General features: G+C 34.7%; 1 protein-coding gene and 1 pseudogene across 4 annotated transcripts in view; both read right to left on the bottom strand.

Annotated features, from left to right (window-relative positions):
- Nucleotides 1–14743, bottom strand: part of LOC115514131 (pleckstrin homology domain interacting protein) — a 149521-nt gene that overhangs the window by 103172 nt on the left and 31606 nt on the right. For all 4 annotated transcript variants that reach the window (XM_030315881.1, XM_030315880.2, XM_030315879.1 and 1 more), the window contains exon 7: nt 11641–11801. In XM_030315881.1, the coding sequence (XP_030171741.1) occupies nt 11641–11801 (161 nt within the window). The remainder of the gene's footprint in view (nt 1–11640; nt 11802–14743) is intronic.
- Nucleotides 5389–9284, bottom strand: LOC115514134 (annotated as a pseudogene).

Raw genomic sequence — 14743 nt, forward strand, 5'->3', positions numbered from 1 at the left:
CCTGGCAGAATTTCAAACAGAACTCTAAAGGATCCTTAAACAATTTCTATTTCATGCATCATTACTTGTGATCACTAATTTATTTTTATGGGAATGTAAAACTAAAGATGACCTGACAAATTCACCTAAGTTCTTTTAAAATGGCTATCAGAAACATAAATACACATAAATCGACTGAAAAGGACTGCACAAGAAAAATTAAATTTAAATTAAATTAAACTAAATTAAAAGAAAACATTTTTATATTTAAATGTTTATTTTTGAGAGGAGGGAAGGTGCGGGTGTGGGGGGACAGAGGATCCAAAGCGGGCTCTGTACTGACAAGCAGAGAGCCCAATGCAGGGCTCAAACCCACAAACCATGAGATCACGACCTGAGCAAAAGTCAGACGCTTGACTGATTGAGCCACCCTGGCGCCCCTGGGAAAACATTTCTAAAACCACTATACACGTTTAAATTGAATGTGGAAGGATAAATTAAAAACTGATTATTCTTAAAAAACAAAAACAAAAAAAAGAAAACAAAACGTAGAGCAGAATTAGAAAAACTTTCCTTCCCCAAGCCTACCTCAAATGTTAGTTGGGTCAATAATAAACCAAAGAGTAGGGCACTACAGTCTTAAAATGTTAAAAAAGTGTTAAGGACATTAAAATAAGACCAATGTTATGTAATGGTGAAAGGAACAAGATGAACAACATAGTCATCGTGGTTGGCTTTGGCTATGAGGATTACACAGGTTTCTAAGATGTATGAAGAAGAAAGAGGTATGGTAGAAATAGCAAATTTAAAGTAAACTGGAAAGAAATTAGATGATTCTTAACCTCGGCAACAATACAATTATCTGAGGATTATTTCCTAAAATGGGGAAAGGGAGAAACAAAATAAGGAACCAGAAAAAAAAAGTGAACAAAGCTTGGAAAATAAAGTGGAAGAAGAGCAGTAAGAAAAAAGGAAAAACTCTGTAAGCAAAAGGGGAATGTCCTGCTAAAATTAGATAGCATGATTTTAGAAAAACTTCAACTAACAGTTTTTTTAGCAAAGCTCCAATGCCTAGGGGAAAACAGAGTAGTCATTTCTTTTCAATAACATCTAGATGTTGCTCTTAGGACAGGGGATTGCCAAAGTGAGAAAAGCTGGGAGTACAAAGTAGAAGTGGAAACAAGAAACAGCTGGAAAGGTTTTATCTGAGTAAGATAATAGACGGTTTTAAATACCTGTTAAGGAGTTTGGATTTAACCCAGTGAGGTAGCTACTGAAGAATTTTAAGCAGACAAGACTTGGTTACCACAATATTTTTAGCCACAATAAACTCTAAGAAACTATGAGCTAGGTGCAAAATTGAAATTGCTTTTTTTGGAATTCATTTTTGAGTCAAATTTAAATATTAAGCTAGTGTTTAATGACAAGCAAACATAAGACAGCAGTGTATCACTACTTTCACTCTTCAATAATGTTAAATTGTCATAATTACTGTGAAAAGTGTGCTCATTAATATGTTGTCATTTGTGTTTATGTCAAACCTAGCATTCAAAAAATCTGAAAAAAATTACAATGAGAAGAATGTGCAGCTTCACTTATTTAAATCCTCAAATAAGATGTGACACCAAATTTTCAGTGACTTTTTTAGACATCACTGTCAATGCAAAGATAAAGCCAAAGAAAAAACAAAACAACAACAATAACTTATCTTTATTTGGAAAAACAGCAGTGTAGATGTTATTTATGAAAAGGCCTGGTAAGAAAGAATGGGACTTAAAGAAAACAGATTTGCCTGAACACAGGACTTAGTTTGAAATACCCTATTAATTTGTATATTCCACTGCCACACCAAGGAAGCCATATTCACAATAAAGCCGTGTGCCTTTAAAATAATCAATATGCTCTGTAGCTTAGGATAGAGGAAGAAAACGGAGTCAGACTTTACCTAGGAATCATTGTTTCTTTCTTTCTGTTTCTCTCTTTTTCTTAGACTATGGAGATAATGGCAGCAAAGACCTCTCCTTCCAACATGAAACTGGATCTCTTACACTGTGGGTAATTCCTAACAACAAAATTCTATTTTGTGAATCCCTCTTGGAAATTTCGAAGTTTCATGAAAATAAAAAGTTTGAGAGGTAAAGTTCAGATAAATAAAAATATCGACATTCTCCATTAATGAAGCCTAGGCAATGTTAGGTACGCATCTGACTTTGGTATTCTGATACTCCACAGGTCTCTGTGACATGGCTTTCCACTTTGTCATGGACTTGGGTATTAAAACTCTCAAAATCTAGAAGAAAATGTGCTATTAATGTTATGAAAACTTTATGAAACAATCAGTAACAGGGCTCTGAATCACTTAAATGCTATGCAGAAACTAAAGCAGAACCTAAAGTCTGCACTCCCAAAATTTAAATTTTAAAGGCTTTTTTAAGGCAACTTTTAAAGGCTTAACTGAATTTGTATTTATGTATTTACTTAAACTAAAAGCTAGAAGATTGGAAGTGACAATTATGTGAACTAGTCAGTGATGAAGAAAGTCCTTTACAGGTTGGAACAGTAAATGCCAAAGAATGACTGACTTCTGCAAGCAGAAAACCACACACATTTGGCAACAGTACAGCAGGTTACATCTACACAGATTATCTTAAAAGGAAAAAGTAGATCTATAAACTTTTCCGTGCTAAGAGGAGCATCAACTGTGCAGACCAACCAAACATTACTACTTTGAAATAAAAAAAGAAATTATGTGATATTTAAACCTATAATATCTTGGAAAATCTAGCATTCCTTGGCAGAAATCAAGAGAATTCTAATTTTTCTTGCTACTACTACACAGATTTGAATCAGATTTCACTCTTGATGTCTTTAGAACAGAATTAAATGTTAAAAACATCATGTATATTGTCATGTATACTACAGTATCATTTTCTTATTCAAGCTAAAAAGTACCTTGCTCTTCAGGCAGCTAAAATTTGCTTATAATTTAAATGTAGTTCAATGTTTTTTTAAAAAAGATGCCATTGCTTTTCTTTCCTACCAATCTACTACAGACCTGTTTCATTTCCCTTACAAATAATCCCAAACTTCAGTGTCAATCATTTCAACACATGCCCAATTTTCTCACTCTCTCATCCACCTACACCACCAATGACTAACCTGTATCCATGTAATTATCACTTACTCCGATCCTGCTCCCAAGATACTAGGTACTATTATGGAAAAAGAAGATATGCGTACTAAATCTGCAACACTGAAAATATTATGAACCCTCCCTCTATTTATTTGGGAGGCTAAAGCTAACTGGTCCCTATTTGTCACTCTTTTCCTATTACGAGGCTTTATCACATACCTCTAGGACCCAGTTCTGTTTCCTAACATAAAGTATTTCACAATGAAAGTAGAATCTGCTCATTGTGAACTTAATTAACTCTCTTTTGAAATAGGCCAAAATAAAGTGCTCTTTACACATCTCATCTTCATCTATTTATTCTATCCATCCTCCTTAGATCTTCCTATATCAAGTCTACTGTTCTAGTTCCATCTCTTTGACCAACAGTTTTTCACAAATTTATCTTCCTATAAATTACTATGCTCTTGCTTTCCTTTCCATTACTACCAAACTTACTGAATACTCACTATACTTCTCATGCACTTAAAAAAAATAATTTTTAATTTCAAGCTTACAGAGTTTCAAGAACAGTACCAATGTCTTCCATATCTCTGTAACCCAGATTGATCAACGCACCCGTTACCATTAGTTTTTCCTGCACCATTTAAGAGCAGGCTGCAGACTTGATGCCTCATCACTTCTAAATATCCCAGTCTGTATTTCTCCAAAACAGGGATACTCATCTACATAAGTTGGTAAATCCATATTTATATAACTGCCATCCAATCCACAGACCCCATTCAAATTTCGTCAACTATTGTGAAAATGTTTCCTTTTCCTTTTTGGTCCAGGATCCCATATAGCAACACATGTTATATTTTAATTATATTATCTCTGCAATTTCCTTCATTGTAGAAAATTTCCTCAGGCTTTCTGTTTTGTGTCCTCAGAAATTTATAAATACAGACCTTAAGTTCTGTAGGATGATCTCAAGCCTCAGTCTAATGTTTCTTCACGAATGAATCTAGGTAATTACTGTCTTGACAGGAATCCCACAAATAAAATGCTGTATTTTTCAGTGTACCACTTGAGAGAACACACCATGTCAACTCATCTCACCACCTGTGAAGTTAATTTTATCATGTGTTTTCAAGTTTTCTCCCCTGTAAAGTTGCAATTTCCCCCTTTTAATTAACATGTTGTGGGAACATATTGCAAGATTAGGCCAGTATCTTCAAACCAAGATCCTCTACTAGTCTTAGTTAGCTTTTGTTAATGACACACAAATGAATCAACTACCACTGTGATAGTTGCCAAATCATCATTCTTTCTACAATTATCAGTTGACATTTGACCTAAATAAGAGTTTTTCCTCCTTTCTCATTTATTCATTTACTTACTTATATCAGTACAGACTCATGGGTTCCTATTTTAGTCAATGCTAATAAGATAGAATCCCTGACTATCCTAATGGTGCTTACTAAGAAAATAGAACAGAACCCCAATTCTATTTACTTTTTTTAATTAAAAAAATTATATTTACCTAGAAGCATTCACAATGTCAACAAAACAGCTGTTAACTTTTTTTTGCAATTAGAGTGGTATTCCATCAAAACAATTATTTACAATGTCACCGAAACAGCTGTAACTTTTTTTTTTTGCAATTAGAGTGGTATTCCATCAACAAAACAATTATTTCCTATAAGCTGCACCAAAGAAAACTAAAGATGAAAAAAGCTACCATCCCCATGCATAACTAGTTTCTGCTGTGTACCAATAAGAACCTGCTTTAAATTTCCTTTTAAGTTATATTTCGAGAGAGTAAGAGCATGAGTGGAGAGGGGTAGAGAGCGAAAGAGAGAGAGAGAATCCCAAGCAGGCTTGACACTGTTAGCGCAGAGCCCAGTGCAGGGCTTGAACTTGAAACATGAGATCATGACCTGAGTCGAAACCAAGAGTTGGATACTTAACTGAGCCACCCAGGTGCTCCGAACCTGCTTTAAATTTCTAGGTCAATTTACAACCCCTATACTGTACCAGGCAAGGTTAGTGGCTGGTGAAAATACAAGGACAGGGCTATCTAAAGACACATTTGGTATTGTGTTAACTATATTAAAAAAAAAGACAATCTACAGTTTAAAAACAAATTTTTATGCAACCCTACATTTCAATTTTTTTTCTTTAAAAGTTGTGTACAGCAGGCGTTAAATGCTTTATAGATCAGGGGGAAAAAAACTGCCCTACTCCTTCTCATTCTTTTCATCTTCCTCCTCTTCCCTGCTTTCCTCAGCCTTGACTTTTTTTTTTTTTTTTTTGCCACATCAGGCTTTCCTTTAGCTCACTATGCAGCAATGTCCTCTATATTTTTCCTTCAGCTTTACAGCCTTCTTTTCACGAGGTTGCTTGTCATCTGCAGCAGTGTTATTCCACATGTCTCCCAGTTTCTCTGCAACATCACCAATGGAGACTGGGATGTTCTCCTTTGATTTTGGGGTGATACTCAGAACAAAACAAGAAAAGGGCTGAAGGAGGCCTCTCAGGTGTACTGAGATCCTTGAACTTCTTTTTTCGTTTCTCCTTTAGAAGGGATATAAATTTTCATTTCTCTTTCTTAATGGGCCTTGCCCACCTTTGCCATGTCTTCTAATTTTTCTTTCTGTTTAGCAGACATAGTCTTCATCTCTCTGAGCACTTCTTAGAAACTCTTGAGAAGGTGACTGAAGCATCTCGGTGCTTCTTGTGCTCCTCCCAGTGAGTTTGCATAAAGAAAGCACATGAGGACATCTGCCTCTTGGCTTCTTAAGGATCTCCTCTGTCCATGTTTAATTATTTTCCTCAGTGAGGCAGTCACCACCCAGTGCCTATCTGGCTCTCACTTGCCCCAGCGTGGTAGCTCATAAAACTCAAATTTTTAAAATATGAATTTCAGACAATGATACCTATATTAAGAGAAATATAATAAAGTGTCTAAATGGAATAGACAATGTTGAAGTATGGGGAGGGAAGATAGGAAAAAGTCTGTAAGAAGGTGGTGTTTGAACAGAGACTGCTAATAAAGGAGTTAGTCATGGGAATATTTTGGAAAAAACAATTCAATGCAAAGGGAATAGGTACTACAAAGGCTCTAAGCCATAAATGGGCTTTGCAAGTGTGAAGTACAGAAAAAGACCAGTGTAAAAGGAGGATACAAGAAAGGAATCAGTCTTACAGACATCTGTATAGATCTCCCCTAACAGATTCTAAGTTTCTTACAAGAAAGAACATTACTCATTTTTATACCTCTGACTGGTTGATTCATTCATCATTTGTTCCACCCCTAATGTATGCACAAGATACTCTGAGGCATTAAAGATCTAAAAAGGTTCAAGAAAAAAACCTTTGATATTAAGTTCATAACTTAAAAGAGACATCTAAACAAATTCATTGCAACATAACAGAAAAATACAATAGAAGTATGCAGTTCAGTGATAGTACTCCACATTCAGAAAACGATTTTTTTTTAACTGTTAAACTTTTTGAAGAATGGTCTGCGTTAAGTCTCTTCCATTCTTCAATTCCCAGTCCCTCTTCAGTGCACTGCAATCTTACTCCTATTCCCAATACTAAATTAAAACTGTTTTTTGTCAAGGTCATTAATGGTCTTGACAACCAAAAAATGCCTTTCAGTTCTAATTTACTTTAGGTTTCCATCTTTCATAAAATATTAATCCTTTGGCTTTTAAGACACCATTTCTTTTATTTTTCTCTGGCCTCTTAAGCAGCTCTCAGTCTCAATTATTGACTCCTCTCCTTTTCTTTCACCTGTTTTAAAAGTTAAAGTTTCAGCCTTAGGTTACATACATATGAGGTAATACAATCAATTTCCATATTCAATGATTCCCAAGCTGAATCTTCTAGCCTTAATCTTTTTCCTGAGCTCCCAATGCCTCTTGAACATTTCTATTTGGCTATATGGGTAAGTATCTCAAATTCAACATGCCCACCTTCACAAACTTCACTTAAATCCCTACCACAGTAAATGATAGGACTTTCTATCCAGTCACATAAGTTAAAAACACGTGATCCCATACTCTTCCCACTCAATTCTTCCCTATATTCAAATGAAGCTCTTAAATCCTACAGATATTTTTAATCTGTTAATTCCATCCCTAATTTCACTGTGACTCTGTTCAAGCCTTATGATTTCTTTCATGGATCAATGCCAGAACCTTTTCACCAATTTCTCCATATAGACTGTTTCTTTCAATCCATCCTTACAATGCCAAGAGATTGTTAAAAAGAGAAATTACACTCACTCTTCTGTCAAAATCTGTCATTTTCTCTCCTTTGCCTTCAGGAAAGAAACCCACTCCCCTTCATACATCATCAAAAGGATCTTGATGATTTTGTCTCCCACTAATATCTCCAGCCCTTGCTTAAATGATTATCTATATTTATTCTTTGCCATATCTAACAATACACAACTGCCTGTTACATTCTTCTAAGGTTTATAAATGCCTTTCCCTAAGTTGCAATATCCAGCTAAATTCAGCTGAGGTGTTACCCCTAGTGTTTCCCTTACCATCTTCTACAACACACTGCATTAGATACCTCTCCCTCTATGACACTTCAGTATCTTATATAGCCTCTTTCAAGTTTCTTATCAATTGTATCAATATTGTCTGTTGACTACTGATGAACTTTCCAGGGACAGATACTCTTTCATTTCTAGTTACTAAGTGTCTGGAAGAGTGTCTGGCTGTAACCTACAGCATTTATGGAAGTATTTTATGCCCTTTTGCCTTAATTTGAAAAGAGAGATATATTTTTCTTCTATAAAGGGGAAGGGAAGAATATTTTTATATGGTTCTCAACATACTTTGTGTATTATGAGTGAATAGCTTACTCCTGAGAAAATTCATTAACTCTGCTTTTCTTTGGTAAATATTATTTAAGGAAATGATTCTAAAACCAAGTAAAACAACTTACAAACTAAGAGAATTAGGCAGCAAGTCTGACTTGGTAGTAATGCTGTCTCCCTCTCTGGGTTCTTCTCATTATTCTACTGGGAAATATCTATTACAACATTCTAGTACAAAATATTTGTAAATTATCCTATTATAGAATTTCTCTTATTAAAGTGATTTCATTTTTGATCTTGTATAGAATTTACAAATAAGATTTTAGTAAGAAAATGAAATGGATAAAATTTAAATCTATCTATAAAATCGACAGCAGTAGGTAAAACTTAATGATTGCTTACTGTAGAGCTTGTTCTACACTGATTACATGCATTATTTCATGTAATCATATAAAAATCTTCTGGGGTTGGTATTATTATTGTCTATTTCCCCTCCCTCCTTTTTTTTAGAGATGAGAAAACTAGAGATTAAAGTGATGAGGTAATCTGTCCAAATTACACTGCTAGGTAGTGGTAAAGCTGTAAAACTGCTAGGAAGGGGGTAAAGTGGTAAAGCACCCCCTAATGCCAAAGTTGACGCCCTTAAACACAGTGCTATCTATTTTGTCTCGAGCTATGTCTACTGAGAAAGGACTCAAGAGAATATGTCGTCCCTTGGACAAAAACTTTCAAATACATCTACACAAGAACTTTAGGAATAAATATGTAAGGTCTTAAGATACCAAATACATAAAAAGATAAAACTGAGTTGATTACTGAACTGTTGTTCCAATAAATAACAACAGCGTGCTCTCTCACAGGAATGTCTCATTGGTCAATCATGATCTATTATCCTAAAGCTTTATCCCATCAGTTTTCAAGACTGATTTTCAAAAGTCAGTCAGTGGCTAGTGTGTTTCAGTGGGATGAGCAGCCATCCTACTTTATGAAGTTAATATGAACAGTGAACACATATGTACCACATTGCCACTTGAGGTCGGAATTATAAAAATACAAGGAAATTTTAAATAAGAGTACTCTCATACCTTTTATTTCTTATCACATGGTAACATTTTGGACTCTATAACTGCAAATCACCAGTACAAAATTACAGTACTATGAGTTTGGCCCAACTAGCAAATTATATCACATACATAAAACATCAACAATTTTAGGCTCTGGTAAGACCATATAAAATAATATAAACATTATTTCCCTCCCTTTAAGTATGTGTCCTCAACTGTAGAAAAATCATCAAAAACAGCTTTTTTTTTTTAAATGTTTATTTTTGAGAGAGAGAGACAGAATTGCGAGTGGGCGAAGGGCAGAGAGAGAGGGAGACAGAATCCAAAGCAGGGTCCAGGCTGGTTCTGAGCTGTCAGCACAGAGCCCAACACGGGGCTTGAATTCACCAGGTGTGAGATCATGACCTGAGCTGAAGTCGGAAGCATAACCACTGACTGAGCCACTCAGGAGCCCCAAAAAACAGCTTCTTCTTCACACAGCATTCCTTCTCCCCAAATCTAGAACAGGAGCTGCATGCAGATTTTTTCCCTACAGGGCCACTAATTATCTTAGGCTTTGTAACCATAAATACTCAAACATGCCAGTCTCTGTCATAATTACTCAATTCTGCCATTTGGTAGTGCAAAAGCAAGCATAGGCAACATGTAAACAACTAAGCATGCTTGTGTTGGAATAAAATTTTATTTGCAAAAACAGGTAGAAGGCTGGATTTGACCCACAGGAGTAGTTTGTTACCCCTTAAGTTCAAAGAGCTGCTCTTCCAAACTTCTTACCTACCACTCTACCAAACTCATGAGATAGCATCAGCACATTATTTCACTGCATTTTCCTGCAAAAAAATTCTAGATTATGTACCTAAATCAAATTAAAATACACATAATGCGTCATAAACTACAAAAACAAATGCTTACCACCCTATCATTTTTAAAGAAAGAATCCCCACAAGGTATTTTACTAACATTAAAAATTAAGTTATATATTTTTAATTTTTTTTATTTTTACTTTTTTTACATTTATTTATTTTTGAGAAATACAGTGAGACAAAGCGTGAGTGTGAGAGGGGCAGAGAGACAAGGAGATACAGACAGGCGCCCCAAGTTATATATTTTTATAGCCTCAATGCAATGGCATTAACTTTATACTCACCAAAATGAAGTACAAACACAACATAATGCTTCTTTCTCATAATTTCAGCTTATTACTATTTTTCAAAGAATCCTTTTAAACATGACAAATGTGAAATTTACTTTGTTTTGAGAACTGAATTTAAATATTAGTATACTGAGCCTGAAAAAGCTAAATGTGATTCCCCATTACCATTTGAAAGCAAATTACTGTTGTAGGTATATCAAGGACTTGGGCGAATTTATAGATACCGGTTCTCCACTTTGAAAATAATGACCTGCCAGAAAATTTCGCTTTTATTTTGCTTCACAGAGAACAATGGGGAAAGGTGCAAAAGAAGGTGAAAGAGAATACTAATCTAAGAAATGATCTGAAAATGCCTGAGTAGATTAGAACCAGGGAAAAGATATGTATGGAAATCCTTTCCCACATCCTGCTGTTTAAGCAAACATTTTACAGATGACTGGGTGTATGGGTAGAGAAGAAGAAGATATAAGTAAATCTTATTTTACAAGCACATTTACTTAAAAGAGGAATCTGGGGGTGCCTGGGTGGCTCAGTTGGTTAAGCATCTGAATTCAGCTCCAGTCACGAGCTCGCAGTCCTTGAGATGGAGCCCTGTGTCGAGCCCCGTATCAGGCTCTGTGCTGACAGCTCAGACCCTGGAGCCTCCTTTGGATTCTGCGTCTCCCTCTCTTTCTGCCCCTCCCCCCACCTGCATGCTCACTCTCTCTCCTTCTCACTCTCTAAAATAAGTAAACATTAAAAAAAGAAGAATCTGTAATTGTCCCAAACTGTATAAAATTCTCAGCTGCTCTCCAAAGACAGAGATAGGAATTTCTATTTTAACTTCCATTTCCTATTTCCTTACTTCAAAGAAAATTAAGGGCTTTGTGAATGAATGCATACCTTCAGCCCACAGGGTAGTATTTAATTATAAGAACAGTGTAATAACTATTACCCTTAATGGATATAATAAAGCAACTAAAAATAAAAATATTTCCAAAAGTAATTTTCTAAGTTAAAGCTGAAAAGCTGCTTTTCTCCATTAACAAGCTAAAAGAAACAACAGCAAATAAACCCAAAGAGCCTCTTTAAACACAACATCAGATACACTGAAGAAATGAGGTGCTAAGGATAATATAAAAAGATACATTTAATAGTCTCTTCTAATTTGCTTAACACACTTTAGAAATGCCCCGTATACAATTTAGATTATTATATGACATTTTATAAAATGTCCAACTGCAAATTTGATATAATGCTCAGAATTACATTTATCCATAATGTAGCACTATCATATAGCTGTGCCTGTATTACAACATGTCCTTTAGGAACTTTCCAAACCTGGATCAAGTTCAACTTCAAGTAATATCTTTTATTATAGTAAGCTAAATTACCTGAATATTCAGTTTTTCATTAAAAGAAAAAAATCAAAAGCTCTATTTCAAGTTCAACTATAAGCAGTGTTTCTTCAATGCCTTATATGAATTAAGATAATACTTCAAAAATTACTTACAGTAAATATCCGTCTGCCAGTTCTATCAAAAGTTACACAGTAGACAGATGACAAGTGTCCAAGAATTCGCTTATGCATTTTCATGTGCTGATAGACCGCCGTTGGAACAAGTCGCTCAAGCCTGTATTTCCCATTCAGCTTCCGTGAAAACAAAGTATCCGCTACCAAGAAAAAGGGGAAATAGGAGTGTAATTCAGAAATTCATTTTCTCAATTACCATCTTTCAAGAATTCACATACTCCAGCTTCTCATATGTTGGTAAAAATAAAGACACTTTTTCTAATGCATATGGTTCCTAGTTAAAATTCCCTAAAATAGTCAAGAAAAACACATTATTTCACCAGAAGTAAGTCAGGCGCTATTGTCCTCATTTTACAAACAAGCAAAGTCAGTTTATGACTGTCTGAAGTCACAAAATAAGAAAGACATGAAGCTAGGATTAAATTTAGACTTCTTTATTCTCTGGCTAGTACTCAAAAACTTTGCATAAATGAAGAGTGAGGAATAATATATTGCATTATTTTAAGAAATAATTAAACTGGGGATCTTGCCAAACACCTGCATAATGATTCCCTCTCTAGAACCTATTAGCTCTATTTTTCAACTCATCCATTTTAACCATCTTTCATATGTCTGAAATTTATCTTCTGCCCAGAGCCTGATGTGCTGACTCCAGCCCAAAATGTTCTCTTCTAACTAAATCACTACTGTATTTTCTATTCTGATAATTATGGACAAAGACAATGCTCAATAAATACATTCTGACTAATCTGCAGGGATGTTATTTCAACGATAGATTCCCTTTAATACACTTTTTTAAATTATTTTAATATATGACTTTTTATTTCTGACTATGACTGCCATCTACTTTGGATAAACACTGCAGCTTCTTACTTGAATTTGGTCCCAAAGAAAATTTAAATATACATACAAAATACTATTTAACCTAGATTCAGAGCCTAGCAATTATATCCTAAAGTTGATGAAATACAAGTATATTGGTGTATCATAAAAAAAAAAAAAATCAGTATTATTTTATTTATGTACAACAAATGTTTGCCTCACACTCCATTTAAAAGCAAAAATAAATCTTGGGGACTTACGAAGAGAAATGTAGAAAAATGCTTTGTATGATATGTCAAAGAATAACTACATATTTACATGTTCTTTTACTACATCAATTATTTTATATTCTAAGAGTGTACCTTTTGCTGTTAGCACATAAGCTCTATGCTACAATCTATTTTAACATCTGGGATATCTGAGATAAGCTTTGACAGTTGTGAATTAGCATATTTAGGCTTCAGCTACTTATACAACAACAGTAATTCATTAATTTTCTAATAAACCTGACACATTTTTCCTTATGCACAGAAATAGCCTGGTAAAAGACATCCTCTAGTGCTTTGGTTCAAATAGCCTGGTAAAAGACATCCTCTAGTGCTTTGGTTCAAAATCCACCAGACATCAAATGTCCTGATGATAAAGGAGAACTCAAAATGATCTTATCCAAACACTAAGATCAATGACATCCCAAACTTACCTGTCTATTTTATAAGAAAGTCAGTGATGACAAAAAACACAAATGCTGACAGTGTTACTAAGATGTAATTTAATTCCCTCTAACCAAAATTTACAATATTTTCAAAATCACAAATTTTATTGAGGTATTTAACACCGTTCAGGCATAAAAATATGATTATTGGAGATAATTACAATATCAAAACTATTATTTTAAGGATGATCAGGCATATGCATGTCAAAATTTGTTTTTTTTTTAAATTTTTTTTTTTCTTTCAACGTTTATTTATTTTTGGGACAGAGAGAGACAGAGCATGAACGGGGGAGGGGCAGAGAGAGAGGGAGACACAGAATCAGAAACAGGCTCCAGGCTCTGAGCCATCAGCCCAGAGCCTGACGCGGGGCTCGAACTCCCGGACCGCGAGATCGTGACCTGGCTAAAGTCGGACGCTTAACCGACTGCGCCACCCAGGCGCCCCAAAATTTGTAAAAATAAATTCATTATAAAGACCATTTAAAAATCGAGTTAATGAAGTATTTTCTAAGCAAAAAATCCTTGCCCTAAGTAAAGAGAAAATGTTGTTTGTCTCTTAAACATAGTTTTTTTACTGAATCTTTCTAAATTGGGATTAAATCTTTATTTTCATTTTAGGAGGCTAAAAAAAGAATATCTTTCTTTTTCTTTTTTTTTTTTAAACGTTTATTTATTTTTGAGACAGAGAGAGACAGAGCATGAATGGGGGAGGGTCAGAGAGAGAGGGAGACACAGAATCTGAAACAGGCTCCAGGCTCCAAGCTGTCAGCACAGAGCCCGACGCGGGGCTCGAACTCACGGACCGCGAGATCATGACCTGAGCCGAAGTCAGCCGCTTAACCGACTGAGCCACCCAGGCGCCCCAAGAATATCTCTTTCAAAAAGCTACTTTACAATTAACTTTTCAAGTAAAACTTATCAGAAACAATATATTTAAGTAAAATATATTTACAGTTAAAACTATATTATATTCTACACTACCTTTTGTTATGCTTGGCTACCCATTAACTATTTTAGCCAAGTCCTTAGATTTCAGACAAATTACAAACTTTGTGCAACAGTAACTAAAAGATAACCTATGCAGAACAGTCTGTAGAATTAGCAGGTAATAAGATGATGGTTCAAACTTGATACAGGGAGTTAGAGAAGAAAATTTAAGTATGGTTCAATAGTTGAAGTTAACCTGAGGAGGCTGAATTTGAAGACCTGACCAAATTAAATAGGTAAAAAATTTTACAAAGGTAGAGAGAAGGATTTTCTAGGACTCCCATTCAATGAATTCAACATTTTCTTTTACTATACCATTTGCATAATGTCTATCTCCCTTATCTGATCTTAAGTACCCTAAGGAAAGAAATTCTTACTCATATTTCCCACAACTGAGTATAGAGCCTTTAAATAAAAAAGTATATAAATGAATCTTAGTTAATAACATACACATGATGGTCAATTTAATCTGTAGTTTTATGACAAAAAGGCAAATGGCAATTATTCACTTTCTAAAGAAACTGTTAATAGACTAATTGGATTTCTGAGTAATAAGGAAAT

Source organism: Lynx canadensis, chromosome B2, assembly GCF_007474595.2.
Source record: "Lynx canadensis isolate LIC74 chromosome B2, mLynCan4.pri.v2, whole genome shotgun sequence".
NCBI lineage: Eukaryota > Metazoa > Chordata > Mammalia > Carnivora > Felidae > Lynx > Lynx canadensis.